This window comes from Neurospora tetrasperma, assembly GCF_000213175.1.
Source record: "Neurospora tetrasperma FGSC 2508 unplaced genomic scaffold NEUTE1scaffold_2, whole genome shotgun sequence".
In the NCBI taxonomy this organism is placed as follows: Eukaryota; Fungi; Ascomycota; class Sordariomycetes; order Sordariales; family Sordariaceae; genus Neurospora; species Neurospora tetrasperma.
In genome coordinates, this window is record NW_009799100.1 from 5,114,296 (window position 1) to 5,140,734 (window position 26,439).

The following is a 26,439-nucleotide window of genomic DNA, read 5'->3' on the forward strand; positions in this document are numbered from 1 at the left end:
TCATATTGAAGTATGTTCTGCTTTATTGTCGCTTTTCGCTAATACACAGCCTTGTTCTATCCTTGTAACTTGTCATAACAGTGTCTGTACAGTATCTGTTGAAAAGAAAAAAAAAAGGCGACCCTGATTACGTATACCGTCATTGTCCAGATCAGCAAAATTAAACAAACAGGACATGATGATTATTCAGGCCATAGGCCTCCACTTCCCTTTCTGAGAAGTGAACCCATCAAAGTACTCTTGCTCCTTCTCCCACATCCCCATACCCATCGGCGACACCCCGTTTCCATTACGGTGATTGTTCCTCCTATCCCCCGGCGGCAGCGCCATCTTCGAAATGCTCCCAAAAGCGCTCTTATTCGCCCTGGCACCCGTACCATGCCAATTCGTTTGCGTCTCGGCACAATGTCCCGATCCAGCTGTGCCATTTCCATTTCTCAAAGTCCCCTTTCTACCATTAGTACTTCCCCCCATCCAACCCGCCTCCAACGATTGCGACGGCCCAGCACTATGCGATCGATGGCTCAGACTGTGGTGGTACCGACCCACAAAGCTGGAGCACCTTTCCATCGGCAGTTCCAGGCGTGAGTTAATGTTCTGCCAGGCGTCGTCGTCGTCGTTGCTGTCGTTCAGTCTCCACCCACCTACTCCTTCAAAGTCTCGCTGGATACCGACCGAGGGAGCCAGCCCGCCGGTCTCGGGCAGAGGGGGGACCATCTCGGCGTCTTCCCGGATGGAGGCGATGGTAGGAGAGATGGATGCTTGACTAGAGCGGCGAGAGCGACGAACGGTGCCAAAGCCGTAGCTGCTCTTACGGCGGAGGGGACTCCGTTGGTGGGAGTCGTAACCGTTGTGGTAGTAAGGGGAGGGGGAGACGACGGCTAAGGGCGATTTGTCCTCACTGTCCCCGGCTCTGTTTCCGACGCTGCCTGTGCTACTAGAGGATAGACGGCGTGGAGTAAGAAGTTCGCCGTCAGTGATGCTATGGTAGTGACGGCCTTTGATGAACTGGGGGACGAATGCCATGGCTATGTCGACGTAGACGATGGCGACGCGGAACATGAGCAGAGAGAAGGCGAGGGCGGAGGTGATACTAGCGAAGATGGCCATGGGAATGGTGAAGAGGCAGAGGAAGGGGACAACGAGTCCATGGACGGGGTTGAGAAAGGCCATGGTGTCTGTGGGTGTCTGTTTTCGGCCTGTGGCAACAGATGATGTTGAGGATGTCGAAACCCTGGGGTGAAGGCCTCGGTTTTCTGGTTTGCGTTTTGACGGCGAGTTGGAGAGTGTGGTGGGGGGTCTGTGAAGCTGTATAAGGTATGCAGCTTATTGGATTTTCTTGCAGGCGAGGGGCATATCTGCCGCTGAGACCAACATGCCGTGCGTGCGCTTGGAGCACAGTTCCCTTGGTTATCTTGTTCACTGACCCGAGGTTGTGGCACTGAACTAGTACAGTTTGAGTTTACGACATGATAAGAGTTTGTTATTTGGGAGAAATTCTCTCTAGGCTCCGAGGGCCATGACGGATGTGAAGTGTAACTTGAAGTGCGCAAGACGGGGAAATGGGGAGTGAACCGGGAAAAAGCAAGGGGGACTTGAGCCGTTTGGAAACAGGGATCGGTCGGAGCTTAAAAGCTGGGGAAGCAGTTTCAGGGTCCACTACGCCCGCTTTGACACTTCGGCAGGCGCCGAATGAGCAACCAGATCATCACAAGGGGCCGTTCTTAGCGGGCCGTGAACACCTCCAGCAGTTGACGTGCCCCGGAACATGAGGTCTTGGCAGCCATTCCCTTACGTTTTCGATCCGCTCTTGCAAGAATCTGGACACCACCAAGAACGATGCCCCCTCTTTCCACTTGTCGTTCCATGAGATGATCGAGATTCCTGTTTGACGGCCACAAATTGCACATGTACATGTTCACCGGTCCCTTTGTGTCACTTAACCGACGTACAACCGGACTGAGGAAGCCCCGCGATCGTCCCATCGCTTCGTCTTATCAGCCCATCGGCATGGGTGTCAAAACTGAGCCGAAGTTCAACCATCAATGAAGTCAACATGACACCAAGTCCAAAGATAAGGTTGGACGGGGAAAAACCTAGTCCTCGACAACCTTCAATCGACCTTGATAAAGATGCCGGTTCGCGTGGCCCTTGCAGCCAGGATTCTCAGACATTTCCATGTTGCGAGTGTTTGTTATCTACGCATGAGCCTCCGCCATCTAGTAGTCTACACCATATTTTTATTCAAAGGCAAGGGGCGAGTTTCCCATAAGTAGCCAGAGTGCCAGACCATAAGTGTGCCAAGACTGGGCATTTTCAATTGTATCGTCGAGTTGAGGCTGTGTTGGGAGGGCAAGGATGATACTCTGTGGACAGGGAATAGCTTCCCCACATGCATCTCCAACTGACATCATCCGTTGGAGGAGGCGTTCCTGAAGGCTGACAGGATGGCAGAATGGGTGAACGGGCCGAGTTGACTTTTGCATCCGCGATTTTCCACATGAATATATCGAACATAAATATTAACTGTGTTTCAACATCATCCCAACTTTACTGCCATTAATTCTCCCACAGTGTCAATAATCGCCACTACGGCACTCTCCATATCATCTCAGGGCACAGCAGCCATGTGTTCCCCCACCGGCGAATCAATACCTCATGAAGTTCCCAAAAGAGGCGATGATGGAGCTCCTAAAGAGTCCTTCCCGTGGCACATTGGTGTCTACGACGCCCACTGTCATCCCACCGACACCATGGCCTCCATCTCCAGCATTAAGAACATGCAAGCTCGACTTCTCACCATCATGGCCACACGCGGTCAAGACCAAGACCTCGTCGCCTCCGTAGCCGAGCAGCACGGCATCACAGACTTGAACGAGCTACGCGAAAGTGGTTCATCCGAAACCCCCAAGAAGGTCGTCCCAGCGTTCGGCTGGCACCCCTGGTTCTCTCACCAGCTCTACGATGACTCCAAAGACGACGAACAAGAAGAAGAGGTCACGGATGTACGGGCGCACAAAAAAACCAAGCACTACTCTACCGTTCTATCGCCCCCTCCCGATGCCGATTTCATCGCTTCTCTCCCCGATCCCATTCCTCTCAGCAAGTTTCTCCAAGAAACCCGCCAACGTCTGCTCGCCCACCCCACAGCCCTGGTTGGCGAAATCGGCCTTGACAAAGCCTTCCGTCTCCCCTGGGGCAAAGTGAATGAGTCGTCCTCCTCGCGCAACGGCGACCTAACACCGGGCGGTCGAGAAGGACGGATGCTCAGTCCTTACCACGTCAAGATGGCGCACCAGGTTGACGTTCTCAAAGCCCAACTTTGCCTGGCAGGCGAATTGGGTCGTCCCGTCTCTTTACACGGCGTGCAAGCTCACGGCGTGTTATTCGATGCCTTGGCTTCGCTGTGGAAGGGACATGAGAAGGAGGTGGTGTCGCGGAAGAAGCAGAAGATGATTGCCAAGGGCGTATCGGAGGATTTTTCCTCGTCTAGTGATGAGGAGGAGGAGTTTGACGAGTTTGACGACTTGGAATTTGGGCTTGGGGAGCCCAAGCAACAACAACAACAACAACACAAGGTCAAGAAGTCCAAGAAGCCGTACAAACCGAAACCATTCCCGCCGAGGGCGTGTCTACATTCTTTTAGCGGGCCGCCGCAGGTGTTGAAGCAGTATTTGGATCCCAAGATCCCGGCCAAGTGCTACTTTTCGTTTTCTATGGTGGTTAATCTGGGGACGGCGGGCGGAGAGGCCAAGTTTGCGGATGTGATTCGGGCGTGTCCGGATGGACAGGTACTGGTGGAGAGCGATTTGCATGTGGCGGGCGAGGATATGGATGGGTATTTGGAGGACGTTGCGAGGAGGATATGTGAGATAAAGGGGTGGGGGTTGGAGGAGGGGATGCAGAGGATAAGGAGGAATTATGAAGAGTTTTTGTTTGGTTAAGTGGTGAGTCTCTAGAAGACTGTAGACTAGACTTGGAACCTAGATGGAGTTTTACTTGATAGACATGGGAGCATCTTTGGAAGCGAGACATTCTCAGCTGTTTTTCTCAGCCCTTGGTGCTTTTTTTTTCTTTTTTTTTTCTTTTTTTTTTTTTTTTTCTTCTTCTTCTTTTTTTGTCCCCTTGAATTGCCACCGCAGGCATCAGTCAATTGCCCCCCGGTCCAGCTGAGGGTCCAACTGATGAAACCTCAAGGGTGCCTTCTGGGGTAGCCCTTTGGTGCCTGTTGATCAACGGCACTAACATTTTTTGCGCTCTTACCCTGGAACGTGCGTTAGCGAGACTTCACCACACACTAGACTACCAGACTACGCATTCTGCCCAACTCGACAAGTATTGAACAGTGTAACACTAAATAAGATCTTCGCTTTTTCCTTCCCGAACCGGAACTGAGACGTTCGCGTTCGCAAGCATCCCCTCTCATGTCACGCATTTTTGTTGGCTTTTGTCAGCTCAGCTATCTCCGAGGCGGGACCGGTGTGTCTGGCAGTGCAGTGTCTGCCACAACGAGAAGCTATACGAGGCCAGAAGTTGCAATTTCGCTGGGTTTCTGTACTTCATGTCTTTGAAGTTCTTCCTCATAACCAGGCACCAACACCAAGAAACAACGAGTTGTCACCGTTTCAAGCCGGCAGGCCTGTATGGAAGTGGATTGCATGGCACGCATTTTCGGTGTAGATTTAGCGCCTATCAAACGTTCTGGACGGATGATTGTCTCAGGGTGCCGATCTCGCTGGGACAACGGTCGAAACATCAACCACTGTTATCTTTGATGTGTAGGTAAACTATTTCAAGAGGAGAGAGACACTGAATGATATTGAACTTGGCAAGGTTACTAGTGAAAAAGACCAGGTGCCGGAGTGTTGCTCATCCGGAAGGTGCTGAGAGCTCTACTCGACCGTTTCCAACACACAGGAGTTGTTGCGATTCGCTCTTGACGGAGTTGTGATCAAGCTAGAAATAGTCTTTGCAATTCTTACCAACAGTGATGAAGAGGCGTCGATAACCACAGGGGTGATTAGGTTTGCAGTGAAGCGAGAAACCCACCGAGAGTGCCGGTCCGGGACCGACTTATATCAATACGTATCCGCCATCTGTTAACAGCTACACTACTAGACTACTGATTGCGGAAAGGCTCCCAGTCGCCGCCGTTTGGATGGATGTGTGTCCATTCAGTCTTTGTCAGCCACCGCGTTCACACCCGCTCCATGTTCCCTGTGTTCTCAGCTATCCGCAACGAACTACCGCAGCCGGGTATCTCCCTTTTCCCCTCATTTCGACAGTGGTTCTGGACCTGATTCCTCCACTTGGACCACAGTGAGGCTGTGAACAAGCTTTTTGAAAATAAGGACGGGGAATCGGGAAGGATTTTTAGTCGAGTCATTTTCCCCCTCCACTTGTCCAACACCGCCCACTTTGCTTGGCTTTTCCACTTTCTTCTGCTTTTCACTTCATTCCCGTCTTTATTTCCCTGGATTATTTCCATCGCTTCGCAGGTTTATATCGTCACACAAGTTCCCCCAGTCGCTTGGCATTTCGGTTTTTGGTGTCAACCGCACTGGGTTCCCCAGCCAGGCAGTAGTGACGTCCACTCAACGGTCGGTCGGTCCCTCTCGCAGCAGCTTTTCGATCTTGGCAAAGGAACCGCTCTACACTACCTGTCATTCACTACACCAGTCGAACCAGTCGAAGGGAACCAGTCTCCCGGCACCCTCAGTCTTATTCCCACCTCATCTGCATCCATCCTCTCTTTGGGCTGCTGCATTTTCCGCTGCTGCCTCATCTGCCGACATCAATCAATCAATCACAGCAAATCATTCATTCCTTTGAAAAAAAAGGTTCTGCGTTATTCCCGAGCCTACTACCACAACACAACAGGTTGGCTGGCCGGCCGACGGGAAAAAAAAAAGTGAGAAAGCTGCAGAAAGCACAAACACACCCACGTGCCGGGGGCGTCGGTGATTTGCACCACGTTCCGCGATACAGGCAGCGGACCCATTCACACCCAGTCGCTCGCGCATTTCCCAACCGTCCGCTCGCTCGTCGGTTCCCGGGGCTACCCCAGCTGCGACCTGACGCAGTTCGGTGCGCATGTGGATGTCTGGGTACAGTCCTGTCGGTGGTGACAGTCAGCAGCAGCAGCGACGTTTCGGCAGCGGCAGCAGCAGCAGCAGTCGTCGTGGCTCGATGAATCCGCATCCGCTCTCGTCAGCGGAGCCCGTCACCGCTGCCGCATTTGCACCTGCACCTGCATCGGTATCCGCTCCCTCCGCACAGCCAAGACATTTGCCGGGTCCGGTGGATACCAGATCCCGGCCCGGGCCCGGGGTGAGTCTGACCCATTCTCATGCGGGGCCGGGCCCGATCGTCCTCACCCCGAGCTCGGCCGCTTCTTCCACCGTCTATGTCGCCTCGCCGAGTTCGGCTGATGCGTACCACCATTCGCACTACCACCACCACCAAGGGGGTCACCACCACCACAGTCACCACTCCCATTCCCACTCCCACTCCCACTCCCGCTCCTTGTCCAACACAAGTAGTGTTACAGCCGCCGCGGGACCCGCATCCGGTCCCGGACACGGTGGTGCATCGTCATCATCCACACAAAACCCATATGGTCCCCGGTTAACAAGAGCGGGAGCGGCGGGGTACAGCAGCAGCAACAGCAGCAGCACCAATGTTGCTGGCGTTAAGCGCGAATCCACCGACGATCTACAAGGCGTCAACGGGGACTACTCCTCCAACGGTCACCACCACAATGGACCCTTGTCCGGGCTTGGCGGCACCACTTCCAGGTGGAGTGGCAGTGGCCCGAGTGAGAGCGTCGAAGGAGATAGCAGTGCTACCTCGCCAACGTCGACAACAACGGGAGGTGGAGGGCCCCAGAGGAAGAAGCAGAAACGGAATAAACCGACCTTGTCTTGTTTTGAGTGTGTTGAGAGGAAGACGAAGGTGAGTTAGTGATATCGCCTCTCATCCGACCTCATTGTGTACCCCCTCCCCCTTCCATCCGAAGTTTGAGCTTATTTTGATGACGCGCTAACACTTGCACCAGTGTGATCGGGGCCGACCTCATTGTTTAGCATGTAAATCTTCCCATTCATTCATTCATTCTACAACCTCAACCCTGATCATCTACTTACCGAAACCCAGGTATCAAACGCCAAACCGAATGCAAATATGCCCACGTCGCCAACCTCCTTGAGTAAGTCCACCTTTCCCCTCTATCTCAGTATACCTATACTCACCATCACCTCCAGAGAAACATCGCGCAGCGCTGCCAACGGCCGCCGAATGACAAAGCCACCACTGAAAAAGACCGACCAGGCATCCTCGCACACCAGCTCTCTCTTCACCGTTGTCCCCAACGCCGCAGACCGCATCTTGAGCAATGGCCGAATCCCTCTTGGCTCCATAGCGACCTCAACCGGCCTTCTCTCCAACGTGCCCTTTTCCGCCCCTGGCTCTTCCAATGTGTTCGGCATCGGCTCCGAACACCCCTTCGCCAACTACTGGACCTGCAACGGCGGGCTTCCCGAAGTCATCGACGTGCTCCCCGCCAAAATGCAGGTCGACCTCGTTCTCGATCGGTACTTTGAATGCGTCGACCCTGTTTATCCCATGATCCACCGGCAGACGTTCTTCGCCGACTACGAGCACTTTTGGACCATGAGCCTGGAGGAGAAACACAAGTGCGATTCTGCGTTCATTGCGTTGGTGTTTGTGATGCTGGCGCTGGGCACGCAGTTTGTGGAGAGTAAACTCAGCGAGAGGGAGCGCCAGCAGACTGCCGAGTTTTATGCGAGCGCGGCGAACCAGGCGTTGAGGGTGGGCAGCTATATGAGCATGGCGAGCATTACGAGTATCCAGGCCATGGTTCTGATGACTTACTTTTTGATTAACGATAATCACGCTTCGGATGGATGGGCGTTTGGGGGCATTTTGATGCGGCAGGCGTATGCTATGGGCTTGCATCGTGATCCTAATATTGGTATGCTTTTTTTTCCCTTCCTTCCTCTTCTCCTTCCTCTTCCCTCATATCCCAACTAACCATCCCCTTTCCACTCAGTCGTCCCCACCGCGCCCCTTTTCATCAAGCAACAACGCCGAAAAGTCTGGCAAGCCGTCCTCCTCCAAGACACCTTCCTCACCGTCCTTCTCTCCCTGCCCCCCTCCGCCACCCACACCGACGTCAAAGTCGAAGACCTCGTCTCCAACCTGGACCCGTCCACCTCCTCCTTGTCTCAGATCTCCATCGACGCCTGCGACGACCCCACCGACATCGCCTACCTCCGCGGCTCCTGGACTTTGGCCAACCTCGTCCAAGAAACCATCTGCTCCCCCCGTTCTCTGGATGTACCCATCTGCACCACAGTCCGACACAAGTCCAAACTCGTCGCCGACTTCAGGGCCGTCTACCGCTCGTTCCCCGATATTTTCCGGTCATGGGACGTGGCCATGTTAACCCAGATGGCTGAGCGCAACAAGCGAATTGTGCGACAAACGCTGTTTTTGAGCTCCAACTACTTCCACAACCTAATGCTCGTACACGCCAGCGAGAGCGCAGACGTCCCTGTCAATGTGCGCGGCACGCTGGAGGCGGCGCACGATGCCATCACGGCGTTCTTTGTGCTGTTTTCGCTTTTTGAGACGGAGGCAAGGGTGTGGTGGGTGTTTAACCATCGGGCCTTCTTGGAGGCGCTGTGTATAGGGAATGTGTTGAGGGAGGCGGCCAAGGAGGAGGGCGGGGTGGAAGCGATGGGGAAAGATCCGCTGTTTGTTAGGGCCAGGGGGGATATTCGTGAGTTTACCTTTTTTTTCCTTCTTTTTCTTTTCTTTTCTCTCTTTTGTGGTACATCTGTATTGGCGTGTAAGGGGTAAATGCTAACTGACAGTGATGGTGGAACAGATCAAATGCTTAATATCATGCGGGCGATGAGTGAAGGGGAACAAGGGTCGGAAACGGCGAGGACGAGGGTGCAGGTCTTGAGCGAGTTCCTTTGAATGAGATGAGATGAGGTTGAGGGTCTGGAACGTGCTTGGCGTTAGGAGTTGGGAGAGCGCTAGCTAGCGATCAATGACAAGAAAAGAGAACTGAACCCTTCAAGATACCTACGAATCAACACAGTGACAATTATTTTTGTGACATTTTTGGTTTGAGGCAGGGAGGATGATTACGAAGTATATAAGATATAGGAAGGACACCCTAAAATCAATATGAAGTACTCGACGGGTGAACAAAGGCGTAGCTGCCACACTACCCAAGTGAGCAACGCTTTTCTGGCAACTGTACCACCTATCAGTCATCAAGAACCATCAGTGTCACTTTAAAACAAAATATACAACACCAGGTGATTAACCGGTCGTCATCACCAATCCATCTCCTAATCTCGCGATCACTGGCCCTACCGAAAGGAGTATCAGACGACTTCCCAACGGAGTTTTCCCAGCGCCTATCTAAAGTCGGCCGTATGTGTAATAGACTGAGATTACCTACTTTTCGCGGTAGTGAGCAGATTGGTTCGAAGGGCTACTTGATAATATCGCTTGGCGGTTCACTCTTATGCTGGTGATGGTGATGATGATGATGATGATGATGATGATGATGATGATTCTATATATACAACAGTGAGAAAGAAACCGAACCGAGCCATTACCTACCCTGGCGTAAGTAGCCATCATACATCATACATTATACATCGAAGGCGGCGGGTGGCGGGTGTAGGTGATCTCTCAGCGCGGCAGATGGAGTAGGTAATGAGTAGATAGGAAACCTCATCTACTCATTCATGTCTTATGTTATGTCGTGAGAGGACTACCTACTATTCTACTTGATATGAATTAATAACCAATTTTGGGTGGCATATAGATGGATGGATGGATGGATGGTACCTATTAGACTGGAGGTATTCAAGCTATCCAAGTGACAGATGTACATCGCGGACTGGGTAGGTAGTCAGATGAATGGAATGTCTCTCGGGACTGAGGAGGATCATTTCAAGGCCGATGAAGCCTTATGTCCAAGAAAGTAATTACAAACTATGATAGGGGAGGAGTACATGAACGGGTACCGAGTCCACATATACACACACACACAGAGAGAGAAAGTCAACAAAGCAAGTCACCCAGCAAATCGTTTGAAATGTTTGTAAATATATATACGTCATTACTCGATACCACCATCTATCTATCTACATGAGTGGCCCATCTACTTAGTTATACAAAAGAAAAGCTATTGAGATATATAACAGAAAAACACAAGATTGGCGACATGTCAAATGTCTCGCCGGGGTATATTGTTGCAGGTCAGTCAGTACAGTATTCTCAAACAAGTGCGTGCTCAATAAAGCAAGCTTTCAATGCTGTTAGTGCGACATGTGGTGGTGGTGGTGGTGGTGGTGGTGGTGGTGGTGGTGGTGGTATATGTCGAAAAAAAAGAAAAAGAAAAAAAAAGCGAATCCTCCTCCGTACCCATTAAGCTTGACATATTAGGGGGCCTTCCTCCTTGGCTAGAACCATGGAAGAAGCAACCGTTGTCCCCCGTCCCGTTCTAGTGTATCCGATCCAATCCAATCCAATCCAATCCGTCCCGTCCCGTCCCGTCCCTTCATCACAAATCATTTGCTTCGTTTGCGCGTTTCGTTTTGTTTTGCTTCATTGCGTTGAGTCGAGTTGAGTTATACAACGCAACAACCCAAAAAGGCCTTATGTTATTGCGTCGTACTCCTCTTTGGCGGTCCTTCCACCGGCGGTTCCTTCAACAACCCACCAGCATCCACCAACTCCAAGTCGTGTCCCTGTCCCTGTCCCTGTCCTTCTTGGTGCCCCAACAACCTCAACCTTCTTCTCTCCTCTTCTGACGAATACGTCGGTAGCTCATCATCATCATCATGCTCATGCTCATGCTCCTCCCCTTGCATCTGCGGTATACTCTCCAAATCACTCGTACTCTTGGGCCTCCCTCCTCCCCCTCCCCTTCCGCGTCCCTTACTCCAACTCCTTCTGCGAGCCGATTTCGGCACAGCTGACAACGTCCAGGGAGATAAAAACCCTCCTAGATCTTGTAGCAAGGCAGCCGATCCTCGACGCAAGCCACTAGCACTGGCGGGCACGGCGGGTACAGGAACGGTGTGGGGGCGCGGTGGCTCGACGGTAGTGGTGGAAACGGAGGATTCTCGGCGACCGCGCGTGGGTTCGTCGGAGAGGAGGCCGCCGTAGTCGAAGAAGGAGACGCGGCGGGGGGAAGAGAGGGTGGGGAGGCCGTTGGGGGTAGTGTTGCGGGGAGAGCCCGGTTGGCTTGAGTGGCCTGAGAAGGACATCAGGTAGTCATCACTGCGGGCGGTGGAGCGAGCCTGCGATGAAGAAGAGGGTGGGAAATCCCACGAGTGGATGGTATCGTTGTTGTCGTGGTGGTGGTGGTGAATCTGGGCCATGGGGGCAGGGGTGTAGTAGCCGCCGCCACTGCCGATCTCATCCGAATAGGGGATCAGCCGTTCGCGCAAATCGGGCTTGACGCCGTAGCCGACGTCGCGGACTAGATCCTCGTCGGAACCCCAGTGACGCAGGGTAGGGCGACGGCCACCGTTGGGGGCGGCTCCGCCGGGACCCGAGCCGGGGGAGCGCTCGAGAGAACCGGCGGCGATGGAGCTGTATTTGTACTTGCGCTTTTTGACACCGCGGTCGCGAACAAAGGAGCCGAGCACGAGGGCGTTGGAAGCGGCGGTGGCAAATAGCAGTTCGATGGAGGCGTATAGAGAGCGGGATTGTTGGGAGCCCTGGGCGCGGATAATGTGCGGGACGCGGTAGACGGTGACGCCGACGACGCCGAGGGAGAGGGAGAAGAGCAGGACCAGCTGGAACTTGCGGGTCAGGCTCATTTGGGAGCGGATGATCATGGGAATGGGAAAGAAAACGAGGAGGAGGTCGGTAACGATATTGCAGATGGCCATGGTGAGGAGTTGGACGTAGCCTTGGCGGCATTGACCCCCAGGGTCCGGAAGAACTTGCGAGTACATGCGGAAGGGCCGGCATTCGACGACGTCGGAGACGATGACGGCGATGAAGGTGGTGACGAGGGTGACTTTGATGAAGGAAAGCGTTAATTCGTAGGAGCGCTCCCAGCTGACGTTGAGCCGTTTGAAGAATTGCAGGATGGCGTATTTGAGGATCCATAGCCTGCAGGTTGTCAGTGAGGTTTCGGGACAAGAAACAATGAAGCGCCATGTCTCAGCCAATGTGTACTCACGTCAACGCATAAAGCACCCTGCTGAGCAGCACCAGGCCACTCGCTACTGCCTTTCTATTCATTTGCTCCTCCGAGAGCCGAACAGACGAAAAGTCGGCATTATTTGTCCCGTTAACCAAGATGAAGTGGACGCAACCCATGCGCAGTAACAAGGGCACCAAAGCTAGAGCGGCCGTCTTGTCCTCACTGAACAGCGTCTCGGTCCGGACGAAGCGGCCACACACGCGCAGCAGGATCAAGACGACGCAGAACATGGTCATCCACCAACATACCAACAAGGTCGGCTTGTCGGCGCTGAAGGCACGCAACGGGGGAGGGTCCGAGTAAAGAGTCATAGTGATGGCGGCACCCGAGACATGCCGCCCGTCATCCTCCGGAGAGGGACGAGCGGAGAAGATGGTATACCCCGATGCGAAGGTTTTGCTAAAGTCGAAATGGTCCGTGAACTGGGCTAACTGTGGTGCTGAAACGGCGTGCCTGGATCTGACTCGGGTGGTGGTTTGAGACTATTGGGCTGCTGTCTGTCGGGCTGCTGCTCGATGGTCCTTCTCTGGCCGATCTGGACTTTCAGGTTCGGATGACACAGATCCGTGCGTAAGGCCTTTTCGGACGAAATGATGTCGGGGCAGATATAGTTCGGTTCAGATAGTATCAACTGAGTGGCGCAATGTGTAGATATACAGCTTTCGGTATCTGAGAGTCGTAGTGGCAGTCCTTGTGTGAGCATGCTATGGTCGTTCTCTGGTTTCGAAAGCAGGGGTCCTGGATCGCCGAGGACAAGGATATGACGAGGATGTAGTGTAGACACTATGGCGGATCGAGTTGAAAATGCCTTCTTTTTTGTTGACGAGTTTGAAGAGGCTGTTATCTCAGTCGATTGTTGATATGTATGGGGATTTGTGAGAGAAAAGAGGAGAAGAAGGTAAAGTAAGGTTGGGGTTGGAAAGGATAGCTAGATAGGCGACCTCTCGTCCAGGGTTGTCAGTCAGTGTCAGAGGCGAAGCGAGGCAGAGCCTGCAAATGTCCAGAGAGATACACTAGAGTGGGAAAAGTTGAAGCGAGAACCGAAAACCAATGTCGATCCGCCTATCTTTGGCGGGACGGGAAATTCAAAAGGCAGGCTGATCGAAGTACCTTTGTACCTTTGATATGTACTTCCACATGAAAAGTCGGGTGAGAGGCGGTTGCGGGTCACTTTTATTGTGACCTGATGAAGCGGGTGATGGAGGAGGAAGTGGACACTAGGAATAAGCGGGCTTGGTGGGTTCGTTGGTTGGAGTGGGCAAATTCGGTCAATGCAACGGGAATTTGGTCTTCCCCCCTCTCTCTCTCCATCCTTGCTGTGCCTCTCTCCCCAACCTTGCGTCTCATCCTTCAAAAAACCCTTGCCTCTATTCGCTGACAGGACAGGTAGCTCGACCTGGGACTGGATGAGCTGCGGCGACACCCCAGCCTCTCTGCCCTGCTGCCAGCTTCCACATGTTGCTCTACCTGCTGCTCGGTAGCGAATCCCGTCATCCCGCTTGCTATACCGAACTTCCTATTGCGTGGGCACCGACGTCCAGGGCAGCATGCTTATCAGCCTCTGAACTCGGTGTAGTGTAGTGTAGTGTACAAGGTAGAAAACTGAGAATGATTACTGTAAGGTATGTAATCCGAGTAGAGTGCCAACTGGGAACAGCCTTATCAGGGAGCTCCTGGTTTCGGTCACTCTTGGCGGTTAGCATGTCGCCATTTTTGCCAAGTGTAATAATACTTTATGAATGCATAGCGAGCTGGATACGCGTTACTTTTTTCACCATCTGGCTGTTGGTGATAAGTATGTAACTGTGTACTAACGAGCGAATCGGCAACGTAGCGAACTAGCGAATCTGAAGCGGCAATATCCAAGTGGTGGTGGCGGCTTCCTATACTAGGTAACTAGGTTCGGAGCCGTGATGGCGATAGCGTGGTACAGTAGTATGTAACTGGATTCGCCCTGAAAATCGGGAGAGCTTCCACTTGAAGAAAGAAACTAAGGGGAAGATAAGAACAACGAACAGGAGACCGTCTGTCACTCGCGTCGCAATTTCCACGATCCAGGCCCCAGCCTAGCATATGTCTAGCAGTTCTTGGCGCTGGGCGGGAGGCGGGAGGAGCATAACATTCATCATTAGCATGGCGCGTCGCCTGAAAACAAGTGCCGTTGATTTGATGCCATCATCATGTCTTGCCGACCACCGACTCCGTTTTGCCGCGTGTCCAGAAAGCTACACTGCAAATCATCATCTGGGAGGTACTGTAGGTTGATCCTCAGAAAGTGGGTATGCGGCATCAATTCTGATATTAGATAGCATGGGATGAATGCATCTCGCAAGCAAAGTCACAAAAAAGACCCAAGAAGAGGGCCTCCACTCGCGTCGTCACCCTATCAAATGGAAAGGGTTCAATTTTAAACCTCTGCTCGGCAGTCCGGGTTTTGAAACAACCGACCCAAGCCCTGGATGCACAAAAACCCGATATTCCCACGTGTGAACGAGGAAGGGTCGTCTCCATTGTGCCCCTCATCACATCCCACTCTGAATAAAGTGTGATGAAGCAGTTTTCACTTGGTGTTAAAAGCCTCGAGAGTTAAAGTTCAGAAAGAGGGTCATGAAAAAAAACACTTGCATACCAAAGATACGTGACGCCGGGATCACTTTACGATCCGCGAACGGGTGCTTCCTTCCTTTAGCTGCCTCTGCCGCCTAGTGTAGTGTATTTGCAGCAGGGTCTCCACCTTATACTCCGCCCATTTTAAATGTTCACCAAATCCTCACTCCTCTCTTTCCTCTTTTTCTTTCACCGCCTGTACACTACATAAGTAGTGTGTGAAATGCTGCAAAAATGCAAAACACTTTTGACGCTCAATGCAACTGCTCGGGTCAAAGTTTTCATTTCTGCATCTGTCCTCTCTTGATGCAATGTGACAACCCGCGTCTCGGTTACACGATTGGAACACTTCAGCTTCCTCCAAACCGTTGCCCAGAGAGTTTGGCAAGGTTGGTGAAACCTCACCTTTAATCAGCCCAACTTGTATCTCCCATCCCTTTTGTCTCTGCCTAATGTGGTGAGGCCACGAAACCTGGTTTACATGATGGTGATACACTTCACAACCAACAACCTACCTACCCACGCACCCGCGCAACACTTTCCACTTTCAGAATGCCCCCCCATCAATGATTTTCAGGACCATATCTAGGAAACCCTTGGCCATTCCCCAGCCTCTTTACTATTGGCCAACAAGAAACTCAAAATCTCAAGACGCATCCCAAGATTTTGGCGACCCCACGTGGGGACCCCCATTGCCAACTGCCTAGTGTACTGCTGCTCGCCACTCTCCTTCTCCCCTCCGGCGCCAACTCTTTTAAAGTCACGGAATCTCCCGACGGGGAACCAAGGGACCGACCGGATGAAGGGCACTATGTCACTGCTCTCTTCTTGGCCTCCATGGACGCCGCGGGATGCGATGCTAGGAAATAAGGGTGCGTCAATTTTGGCATTGACCCTGTGTGCCTGCTTATCATTTACCACCAAACGCGAACCCTTCTCTATGTAACCATCATTTGCCCTTTTGGCCGGGACTGTCCCATTTTTCGACTTCGTTTTCTGTCAGTGTCACGCACAATAGTTTGAGACAATGAGGCGCTGAACAACGAAAATCCACTTCAGACCGGAGGTACGTCCGTGTTATTTTGGGTTATGGATATTGGACCTCTTTTTTGGGCTGAAGATCTACACAGTACTGCCAATAAGTGATGACTAATGTCTGCCGTGTACCAAAAAGACACATCCTTATTAATTCTAGCATCATCTCTCTCGCCTTACACTAGTGATTGTGAAGAGGAGTTCCTCTTTTTAATTTTCCTTATCCACTCTACACCACAAAGAGAATGGTGCTTGCTACCCTCCCCTTCACCCCTATCCCCGAGTCTCGCCCGAATGATCGGTCCCAACAGTTTGGCACCTCCGGGAGCCGGTTTGAACTCCCGCTGCTTCCAGCTCCGTGGACGACGAGACATGCTAGACTGTATGGACGGAGTTTATCAATCCGGAAGAGCGGGCGGCGCAAGACTTTTTAAATAAAATACCGCACCCAAAGCAACAACAAGCTTTCAGATGGTGGGATTTCCCAGTATCCCATTGCGACTCAATCCAACCAGCTTGTCCACTCCGATGAGGACATTGGCACCGCATCCTCTCGATCAAAATTTCCTATCCGACAGTTCGACTTGGCATCCTCTCGGCCGTTCTGATAGCCGTCCCGTCAACTTGGTTGATATACACCATTTCATCGATGCAAGATTCAAGCGATCTTTGTACACTACTTCCGCCTTGCCGGACCAACGGAGTGGTGTTGGTAGCGGGCATCTTTCTACGTCCTCTGAACTCATGTTTTACTGTATTCACCCACGAGTAAGAGATTTACCCACGAATAAGAGAACACAAAAAGCAACGACGTCACATTCACCGACGCACTCTTATCCCCCAAGTCATCGCTCTCTAATCTGTATTCATTCACCATTACCACCCACCACCCCGTCGTCACACAAGAATCTCGCTACCCAACTACATACATAACCTTCTCTCTTTGGTGAATTTTTCCGTTCCCGGGTGATGCCGCTCCTCGGAACCAAATCATGTAATGTATGTATGCAATGCAGCAAAAGTCCAAAGTGAACCAACATACATATATATGTACATACGCGCCGTTTCGTTACCGTCTCCTCGGGACCGGACAACTCAACGCTCTAGACCTTGGACCAGACACTGGAAAGGCAAAATTGCAAAGTTACTACTTCCACAGGGTAACATCATCATCACCTGCCCACAGGAGAATTTATGTATGTAGGTGTATCTCTGGGGAGTATGTACATATTTCCAGCAAAAGAAATGTCACTTCCCCCACCCACGCATTCGCTTGCTTGCATCTCATATGTACACTACGCACACACACACACGTACTCTGACGAATCAACTTGCTTTGTTGGTATATGTAGTTACTGTGTACAGAATCAGATGCATTCAAGTGGTGGTACCCGGGATGGGGGGTTAATCGCAACCATATGCATGCATGTGATTGTTGGTGGCGACGGGTGGTGACGGGAAGTGACGGCCCGGAGACGAGGGGTTGGTGAACTCGGTAGGTTGAACGGCCTGCGACGGTGTGTTCACAGGAGAGAAAAGCAAGTGATATAGAACTGAAGCACTTTTGGTTGTGTTGTGGAAAAGGAGGAAAAACAATTAGGTATAGTATCCAACGTTGGGATGAAGCATGCTGGTGGTCGGTCACTGCACTTTCTGACCGGTTATATAGGTCTAGTCCTTCGGTGTTTAGACTCGAAAGTATCATGGTTGGGACTCGATGATCAGCGTGCCATTCTTTTGTATCTAGTGTCTTTGAGCTGACTACACATGTTATTGTGCAGTAAATATTAACTTTAACGAACCAACAACTCGAATTGTTGACGACGTCTGCGGTAGATTGAATTGGATACTCGCGAAAGCCTATCATCCATGTCCAACCGCACTTAATTACTTGGCCCGTACACTTAGGCAGTTTATAAACATAGGTCTCTGACAAATGTTCCTTTAAAATTCGAAAGCTACGATGATGTTGTCCGGTAAATCTTTGACTTTGTTCACTGAGACAGACGACCAATTTTCGTCGTATCCCATGGACCTGGACTAATGGACGACTTTTCGCCAAGGCGGAATTGTACAATATATAGCTTTCTGCTTGGATGTTTAGGTGTGAGAGGGTAGAATTTCCTGTAACAATTAGATAAATTGTTCTCATTGGTCGAAAAGTGATCATAGTGAGAAGGCCCGTTAGTCGGTCAAAGTGATTACCATCATTCATTCCTCTTTGACATCTGAAGTATTTCAAAGACTATCTACCCCTTCGGGAAACCATTGATTGTGAAGGAGGCTCAGTTCATCCGATTGAGTATCATCATAGCATGGCTACACCAAGAGTGGAAGTAAGAACTAGCACCGGGCCGTTCCTTAGCAGCCCGAAGGAGGCTGACGTGCTTCTTGGAGAGCAGAGTATATGCAGTGTCCCAGGTTTTCAACCAGGTCCTTGGTATAATCCCAAGCTCTTTTTACAATCAAGATCCTATTCGGATACTACCAGTGATTGTAAGGTTTCAATTTGTTCCAAACGAGCAAACACCTTGATGGCTGTTGACGAATGGAGCAAGTAAACAGCGGGGTAGGCCCGGGCCCGATCGACTCCGTCATCGCAGCGTGGGGTCAGACATGCAGCCGTCATCATTGATAGAGGTACTGGACTGTAGCTGTTTGCCCTACTTCAACCCTCTTCTTTCCTTCCAATAATTTGCTCCTTCTTCTGGACATCTTCAAATCAACATTGCGTCTGCCTTTCAGTTCACCTATTCGACCTCCAATAACCAGCATCACTGGCAACGTCAACATACAGACGAGGGGCAGACTTCCACCGAGCACCTCGCTCAACGCCCACCCATTCCTGATCACGGACGTCATCGATGGATGGCTAGTAGACTGCCCGTCAACAAGTTGAAGCTCAACATCATCAACAGCTGTTGTCAGAAATCATCACCGCATTCCCAGAGACTCTCCACCAACACCTTTCGTTCTCTGTCAACCAAAGTCCCAAGGCTTCCCGCAACAGCTACCAGTCTCGACCAGAAGATCTCGAAACCATCACCACCGCGCTACACCAAACCACCGATCATCAACCGCTGCCTCACCACTACTTCAACCACCTCAACCCCCTCCTCAACAACCACCACCAAAATGTCCACCTCCACCCCTCAACAACCCAACCGCCAACCACTCCCCTCCACCCCACCCCCATGGCGCGCCCCCTTTCTCTCCCACCTAACCTCCCTCCCTCCCTCCTCTCGCACCTTCGTTCTCTCCACCCTCCACCCCCTTCCCCCCTCCTTATCCTCCACCTCGACCCCAACCCCCGTCTCCTCCACCATCCCCGTCCTCCCCCGCGCCCGCACCTGCGTATGCCGCAGTCTCTGGGCCCAACTCGACGCTAACCCGCACAACCCCGCCGCCTTGAACCCTCCCGTGTTCGAAAGCGACATGATCGCCTTCACCACGGACGCCCGCATGGAAAAAGCCGCTGAGATCGTCGACACGGCCTCGGAAGAGCGGATCGAAGCCGGGGGGGAGATGACGGGCGGCGGAGGGCCCGTTGAAGTCGTATTTTGGATCGAGTCCGCCAAGGACCCGGAAACTGGAGAAGAAAGAAAAGTGATGACGCAGTGGCGGATTCGAGGATCGGCGTGGCTTTTGGGGCCGGACGTGGACAGTGAAGGGGCGAAGAAGGTGCGGGAGGTGTTGAGGCAACGGATGCGCAGACTGGAGGGCAAGACACAAGAGGATGAAGAGCAATGGAGCTGGAGTAGGGAGGTTACGGCGCATTTTGGAAATTTGAATCCGGTCATGAGGGGGACGTTTCGCGGACCGCCGCCGGGACAGCCGGTGGCGTTCCCCCCTGGAAAAGGGGAGGGGTTGGGGCAGGAGGTGGTGGATTTGCAGGATGAGGTGGCGAGGAGGAATTTTAGGGTGGTGGTGATTGTGCCGACCGAGGTGGATCAGGTTGATTTGTCGGATGCGAAGAGGGCGAGACGGTGGTTGTATTTGTGGAGGGGAAATAGTTATCATGCGAAGGAGGCGGGCGGGGAGGTGGAGGGGGAGTGGGAGAAGGTTGAGGTTTGGCCTTGAGGGATTGATTGGACTGGTTCGTGATTTGGACTGTGTGAGTCTTTCGGGTATGTGTCATTAATGAAAGGAATGAATGATTGAATAGTCAACATGCCATTTGACAGCGGATTACAGTGTTGGAGGATAAGTGTCTTGACTTTGTGGTAGAGGCTGCGGACGGTTTGGGTTTTGTCATTACAATGTCATCAATCACTAACTCCTAAGCAATCGAATCAACAGCTCAATAGTTTTGATAATTCATGCTCGATTTGAACAAGATTGATGAAACTTTCTTTCAGTCAGCGTCAAAACACCCGAATGTTGATGATTGAGCCAAGGGTGGGCAATTCTACCTCAGACAAGCACCCTAACATATTGAACTCCGTGCCGAATATACCCATTAGCAAACCAAACAAACCGAATTTTGCTCCGATATCTCTTGTCTCAAAATTTCATAATGATAGCTCGGATATTCTCTTGTCGGTATATATCTCAAGCTACTTAACAAAAGCCACTCCGTAACGCCTTTCTTTCTTTATCCTCTTTTGGAAAAAAGAACAGAAACTGATTTCCCTGTATCCCCATAATGCTAGAATGGTTAAGAAAAAAAACGCCCAAGTGTTTTGTATTACACAACCGAACCCCTAACCCCTTCATCCCTATCCCGCTGGTGGCTGCCGTGCTTTCCGTCCTTTCTTGCTTTGCTGCTGGCCGTCATCCCCTTCAGGGCTTCTTATCCAGTCCTCGTCCATATAGTCATCATCTGATTCCCATCAGCCAGACCCGCGTTGGCCCGTCGAAGACCGTCCAGAGAACAAACCAAGCCCGGGAAGAGATTGGATGGATTGGTGTAGTGCCCACCAGCCAGCCAGCCAGCCCAGCTTTGCCAACCGCACGCAACCACCTCCTTCTCTCACGCACACACGCTTGCCCCCCTTATACGCAAAGCCTGTAAGAAGCATAGCGACCCGCCGTCTCCGACACACGAATGATCTTGACGACCTGGCCCCTCTTGAGTCCCAAATACCGCGCAATCGGATCCTTGCTCAGAATTCTCGGCAGCTGCGTCTCCTTGAGTCGGTACCGCTTGAGGAGGGCGGCCTTCTCCTCCTTGGACAGCAACACGTGCTTGGGCACGAGCTCGTGGTGCGTGATGTTGACCAGCAGGTCCTCCTCCAGGAAGCACTCGACCTGGGTGTACTGCGAGGTGACGGACATGACCTTGCGGGCCTGGGCGGACAGGGGGACGGCGGTGATGAAGATGCCGGCTTTGAACTTGTTGTCGGAGCAGTGGGTGACGAATTTCTTCATGACGGACACGCCGATGGAACCCTTTTCGGTGCAGAACTCGACCCAGATGGTGCCGCATTCGGGAACGGGGTTGGGGTTGGAGGGCGTGGGAGGGGCGGTGAACTTTTTGATCATGGCTTCCGAGGGGCGGGCGGAGAATTGGAGCTTGGCGCGGCTGTGGTTTGGTGTCGTTAAGTCAGCTTTTGGTTGGCTTGGGTGGGATGGTAGGTGATGGTGGTTTGAATTCGGATGCAACGCGTAAAGTGATGTGATGGGTGATGGAGGAGAGGAACTCACTTTGGTGTTCCATCCTCGTTCGTGTATTCAGCCTTGAACCGCTCGAGCGAGATCTTGACTTCATCTTCCGACAACTCGTAGCCCTATAGTCGAGAAACGCATATATATGTCAGAATAGGTCGGATCATTGTGGGCGATGGCGCGTCGAGCAAGCGCCGTGATAAGGATGGATGGCGTACCCTGTCCTGAACCATCTCGTGAACAGTCCTCCAGGCTCTCCACAGACGGGAGACTTCCTTGGAGGCACTGGTGGGGCTGCTGTCGTCCTCCATTTTGGCTGTGTGTGAGGGGCGATCGATTAAAGCGTAGTGTTTGTCGTCGCGGAGTGGTGGTGATGTGGTGGTTGCGCAGGTGAGGTGGTGGTTCGCGATGGTGGATGGCGTGTGGTGGATTGATAGCTTGGAGGACTTTCCTGTTTACGAGGCTGAAGGACAAAGGCTCTCAAAAAATTGCGGGAAGGGTGGGTGTCGCGGAAGACCAGAGGCGTGGCCGCATTGATCAGAACGCCCACTCCAGGTTTCCACGCCGGCCGATAAGAGATGGATGGGTCCACAGTGAGCCGGAGGCTGCCTTCACCCCTGTCAGACACTACAAGTAAGCGCGCAGATGGTCTGTGCTGTTGACCGTTGGCCGGGCTTCTGATTCAGTTTGTTGAATTCGTGAAAGAGGAGGAACAGTGATGGTGTGCGCTGGTTTTATGCATCACAGGAAAATCGGACATTTACTTGCTTTTCCCGTACTGCACATATAGCACACAAAATTAATTATTCTCTGCCAACTATGTAAACCTCTTCCATGATCCATATAATTTCCATGAGGGCCATTGCTCGGCAAAGTGAAGAGCCAATTCAACCTATCATCATCCTCCAACCAACCAACCAGCGCACCATAGTGTACTTGGTAGGTAGTAGCGCACAGGCCAAGACGGTGACACGCGTGACACGGTGTCGGGGAAAGGCCACGATCTGCAGATCTGGAACACGCCTGAAGCGGGACAAATTTTGGAATTTTTTTGGAACTGGCGACTGTGAATTGAGGGTTGAAAGTGAAAGGTTAGTTTCCGTTGAATTGTCAAATGCGGGCAAAACAGGTCAGGCATTGACAGCACCCGCACTAACCATTGTTCTCCCCAGGGCAGTCTGGACCCCATCTTCCACTATAATCACATCTCCATCTAAACAGCGATTACCCTAGAGGTACATCCTACAGGACCCGAACAGCGGTCCTCGGACGTGCACTGCCTTCCATCCTTCCTCAGGTCGCCCGCGGCTGTTCTACACTAAGTAGCTCTCCATCCCACCCACCGGCTCCGACCCACGCCCCGGCTGCCTAGTCCCCCTTCCCGTCTTTATCTTAACTATTCCCTTCCTTTCGTCTCTTCTTCCTTCTTCTTTTTTTTCTCCAGCAACCCCCAACACCACACACAATGGCCGAGTCGCAATCCCCCGCTGCCGCCCCTGCGGCCACCACCAAGCCTCATAAGCCTGATCAGGATGCCTTCAACGAGAACCTCGCCAAGGCCGAGAAGGAGTATCAGGATGCCCTGAAGAAATACGTGAGTCCCCTGCCCTGGCCGCCACCAAGAGCGCATCTACCCGATACCGTGGAGTCAGAGCACCCGCCCTCACACTCTCGATGCACCCTGCCGTCCACGCCACCATCACCACCACGTCTTCTGCTACTAGAAGCTGCTGCCCCCAATTGCCATGTGACAAGGCCAGACTAACCAATTGTCCCTGAATCCAGAACGAGATCAAGGCCAAGGTTGAGCTCGCCGCTCCTAGCAAGAACAAGGACCAGCCCAGCCCCACCCAGAAGAAGCGCCAGGAGCTCATCTCCCAGCTCAACGAGATCCGTCAGCAGCAGGCCGGTGGCAAGAATGCCCGCACCTCCAAGCTCGACCAGATCAAGCGCCTCGATGAGCAGCTCCGCAGCCGCATTGCCGAGCAAAAGACTGCCCGCAGCAAGGTCAACTTCAAGTCCACCGAGGAACTCGACCGCGAGATTGAGCGCCTGGAGAAGGAGGTCAACGGCGGCATGATGAAGCTCGTCGACGAGAAGAAGGCCCTCGCCGAGATCTCCAACCTCCGCAAGCAGCGCAAGAGCTTTGCTGGCTTCGACGATGCCCAGAAGCAGATCGACGACCTCAAGGCCAAGATCAAGGAGATCAAGGACAGCCTGGAGGACCCTGAGGCCAAGGCCCTCAGCGAAAAGTACAACAAGCTCCAGGCCGAGCTTGACGCCATCAAGGCCGAGCAGGACGAGGCCTACAAGAACCTCTCCAGCCTTCGTGACGAGCGCACCAAGCTCCAGCAGCTTCAGTCTGAAAAGTACCAGGCCATCAAGAAGCTCAAGGATGAGTACTACGGCGCCAAGAAGGAGTTCGCCAAGTGGGAGCGTGAGCAGCGCGAGAAGGCTCGCGAGAGACAGCAGGCCGAGCGTGAGCGCATCGCCAAGGAGCGCCGCATGGAGCGTGCCCAGAAGATGCTTGCCGAGGCTTCTGACCCCGCCTACCTCGAGGAGATCCGCCGTGCCAACTCTCTCCTCAAGTACTTCGACCCCAGCCACGAGGTCGCCGAGAAGGCTCCTCTCCTGGCCGACAAGGGCCTCGGTGCTCAGGCTCTTCGCAAGGTCGACGACTCTGGCCTCAAGGGCATGAAGCTCGTCCGCAAGGAGGAGCGTGATGACGACTACCTCCCTGCCGTCAAGAAGGGCAAGAAGTCCAAGAAGCCCACCGGTGCTGCCCCTGTCGCCACCGGCAAGACCTTCAGCCTCCCTCCCTCGGTCATTGAGGACTGCAGCTTCGTCGGTGTCGAGCCCCCCATGGCTGCTACCGATATCCCTGCTGCCGTTGAGAAGATCAAGGCCAAGCTCGAGCAGTGGAAGGCTGACCAGCCTGAGCAGACTCGCAAGGTATGTTGTTTTTGTTTCGTTCCTGTTGAAGTGACGGTTGCTAACAGTGCCGCTTGCAGAACATCGAGAAGGCCAAGAAGGAGATTGAGCGCCTCGAGGCTGAAGAGGCCGGTGAGGCTTCGGGCTCTGCCACCCCCAAGAAGGCCGTCGAGGAGGTCACCGAGGGCGTCAAGAACGCCACTATTGAAGAGAAGACTGAGGCTGTCGAGGCATCCGCATAGAAGCGCCGCCATCGACGTCACGGATCGTCTCGTTCTCTGACATCTGGGAAGTTATGATTTGAGGGGGACCAGGACTCCGACGAGGTTCAGGTTGCCAGGTTAAGCGGGTATTTGGGTCCTGTCATCCCTCTTTTTCATCCTTACCACTACCGTCCGCTGCCCACAACGACGTTACAGCCGTGTCAGATGTTGTGCGCATCTATCCCGGCACATTATCATTCGCATATATATCCCCGATATTCATCCTTTTTTTTTGCCTTAGTGGTCTCTTTAGTCATCATTATCCCCTGGTCTCTTCCATCAACTGTTGTTAGCATGCTTATTGGGGTACAGAAAAGGGGAAAGTTTTCGGGAATTCAAAATACGGGGTGGCATTCTTAACTCATCCTCACCTTCACACGCAAAAAGACTTTAATAGCTGGATTTGTCCGAACCTGCTCCCCAACGTATTAGGTTTTGAGGTGATGTTTCTGGTGGTTGGTGAACGCAAGGGAATCGACAAGCCAACTGAGGTACTGCAGGCCCCGAAAAGAAAGCATGACAAGGTGTCGAAGTGGAAGAAACTGACGGGAACATGTGAAAAGGACTCTTGAGATAGGTTAGATACGAGAGTGGAAAACAAGAGGGACATTGATACCCATCTTTCACACTCGCATATCCATACAGCCCGATCGTCAAGTGTCATTGGATGTTTGCTTTCACTGACTGCTTGCCTGCCATGTTCCGTTAACCTCAAATACCAACAACCATCATCCTTCCTCACTTCTCACCGTAACGACAGCTGTCAACGACAAAGGGATAGCTACCTATCCACGAGTGTCTGTGGATTTGGGAATAGAGTCCACTAACTCGACTGGTCTGCGTTACCAGCGGAACCCGAATAGCGTAAATCACAACAAACAGTATTGTTACAGCCCAAGCAAATAAACCGAGTGGGAGTAACAGAAAAAAAGAAGAAAAAAAAACTCCTGACGTTCTCAAGCACATTGGCACACACAGAGCAGACAGGACACACGCCGATAGCAGCCCAACAAAAACGTCCCGAGTGTCCCCGTGCACACTGCCCATGTCCGTCCTATGCCTCTTCCTACCTCTATGCTATCTATTAGGTACACGTAGAAGTACAGGTGCTTGGAGGTTCCCTTTCATGTAAGTAGGGCAATCTTCTCGAAACCCTTAACCTTCTAGGAATCAAAAGGCAAGGTACAGTCATGGTCAAAAAATAGGTACTGTCCCCCTCCCCCCACACATCATCCAATATGGTAAGGGGGGGACAGTATTTTGTTTACTATGAGTTTTAGGTACTTGGAAGACTACCTAGCTAGCTAGATTATTTTACTTGTAGGGTTTGTAAACATTGGATGTCAAATCAACATATGAAGTTTCAGTTTGATACTGTTAACCCTGTACATAGCGATCAGCCATATAACGATATCCTGACCATAACATTCAAGATCAAGGTAACGGTGCATATTTATATGGGAGTAACGATCAACCTTCGTATTACGATTTCGATCAGATTTTGGAGGCGAGTTGCACCAAAATCGTTATACTTGGGGGGTTTGGTTCGGTTCTGAGACGCCCAGTGACAGGCTGTTACAGCTCGTGACGGCCGGTCATAGGTCCTTTCAGCTGGCGCCGGCCTCCTGATTGGTCCAGAAGCCCGACCTAGCCTACCTTAGAGTAACGATAACCTGGGCATTACGATCAAGACCCGGGTAACGGACTTGATCGTTATGTGCAGGG

At 52.3% G+C, this 26,439-nt stretch overlaps 9 protein-coding genes across 9 annotated transcripts; 5 read left to right on the top strand and 4 right to left on the bottom strand.

The window, feature by feature from the left end:
* Nucleotides 1–2: 2 nt before the first annotated feature.
* NEUTE1DRAFT_61639 (uncharacterized protein) lies at nt 3–1,227 on the bottom strand (the record flags this gene model as incomplete). Its single annotated transcript, XM_009851763.1, has 1 exon — nt 3–1,227. One exon carries the CDS (start codon nt 1,171–1,173, stop codon nt 187–189), a length of 987 nt encoding a protein of 328 aa, XP_009850065.1.
* A 432-nt stretch (nt 1,228–1,659) lies between these two features.
* Nucleotides 1,660–2,058, bottom strand: NEUTE1DRAFT_100021 (uncharacterized protein; the record flags this gene model as incomplete). The annotated part of the gene is made up of 2 exons (XM_009851764.1): nt 1,660–1,775; nt 1,953–2,058. 2 exons carry the CDS (start codon nt 2,056–2,058, stop codon nt 1,660–1,662), a joined length of 222 nt encoding a protein of 73 aa, XP_009850066.1.
* Nucleotides 2,059–2,573: 515 nt separating this feature from the next.
* NEUTE1DRAFT_80322 (uncharacterized protein) lies at nt 2,574–4,048 on the top strand (the record flags this gene model as incomplete). Its single annotated transcript, XM_009851765.1, has 1 exon — nt 2,574–4,048. The coding sequence occupies one exon, from the start codon at nt 2,628–2,630 to the stop codon at nt 3,942–3,944; it is 1,317 nt and encodes a 438-aa protein (XP_009850067.1).
* Nucleotides 4,049–6,099: 2,051 nt separating this feature from the next.
* Nucleotides 6,100–9,110, top strand: NEUTE1DRAFT_121582 (uncharacterized protein; the record flags this gene model as incomplete). Its single annotated transcript, XM_009851766.1, has 5 exons — nt 6,100–6,958; nt 7,156–7,207; nt 7,278–7,993; nt 8,072–8,803; nt 8,912–9,110. The coding sequence occupies 5 exons, from the start codon at nt 6,100–6,102 to the stop codon at nt 9,004–9,006; spliced, it is 2,454 nt and encodes an 817-aa protein (XP_009850068.1).
* A 109-nt stretch (nt 9,111–9,219) lies between these two features.
* NEUTE1DRAFT_109336 (uncharacterized protein) lies at nt 9,220–10,034 on the top strand (the record flags this gene model as incomplete). The annotated part of the gene is made up of 4 exons (XM_009851767.1): nt 9,220–9,267; nt 9,354–9,471; nt 9,632–9,669; nt 9,933–10,034. 4 exons carry the CDS (start codon nt 9,220–9,222, stop codon nt 10,032–10,034), a joined length of 306 nt encoding a protein of 101 aa, XP_009850069.1.
* Nucleotides 10,035–10,701: 667 nt separating this feature from the next.
* NEUTE1DRAFT_145770 (uncharacterized protein) lies at nt 10,702–12,582 on the bottom strand (the record flags this gene model as incomplete). The annotated part of the gene is made up of 2 exons (XM_009851768.1): nt 10,702–12,177; nt 12,248–12,582. The coding sequence occupies 2 exons, from the start codon at nt 12,580–12,582 to the stop codon at nt 10,713–10,715; spliced, it is 1,800 nt and encodes a 599-aa protein (XP_009850070.1).
* Nucleotides 12,583–19,048: 6,466 nt separating this feature from the next.
* NEUTE1DRAFT_100025 (uncharacterized protein) lies at nt 19,049–19,993 on the top strand (the record flags this gene model as incomplete). The annotated part of the gene is made up of 1 exon (XM_009851769.1): nt 19,049–19,993. One exon carries the CDS (start codon nt 19,049–19,051, stop codon nt 19,991–19,993), a length of 945 nt encoding a protein of 314 aa, XP_009850071.1.
* A 432-nt stretch (nt 19,994–20,425) lies between these two features.
* Nucleotides 20,426–21,986, bottom strand: NEUTE1DRAFT_145772 (DNA-directed RNA polymerases II 24 kDa polypeptide; the record flags this gene model as incomplete). The annotated part of the gene is made up of 3 exons (XM_009851770.1): nt 20,426–21,437; nt 21,560–21,642; nt 21,739–21,986. The coding sequence occupies 3 exons, from the start codon at nt 21,829–21,831 to the stop codon at nt 20,909–20,911; spliced, it is 705 nt and encodes a 234-aa protein (XP_009850072.1).
* A 989-nt stretch (nt 21,987–22,975) lies between these two features.
* On the top strand, nt 22,976–25,347 carry NEUTE1DRAFT_61655 (uncharacterized protein; the record flags this gene model as incomplete). Its single annotated transcript, XM_009851771.1, has 3 exons — nt 22,976–23,114; nt 23,306–24,472; nt 24,532–25,347. The coding sequence occupies 3 exons, from the start codon at nt 22,986–22,988 to the stop codon at nt 24,691–24,693; spliced, it is 1,458 nt and encodes a 485-aa protein (XP_009850073.1).
* Nucleotides 25,348–26,439: the final 1,092 nt, after the last annotated feature.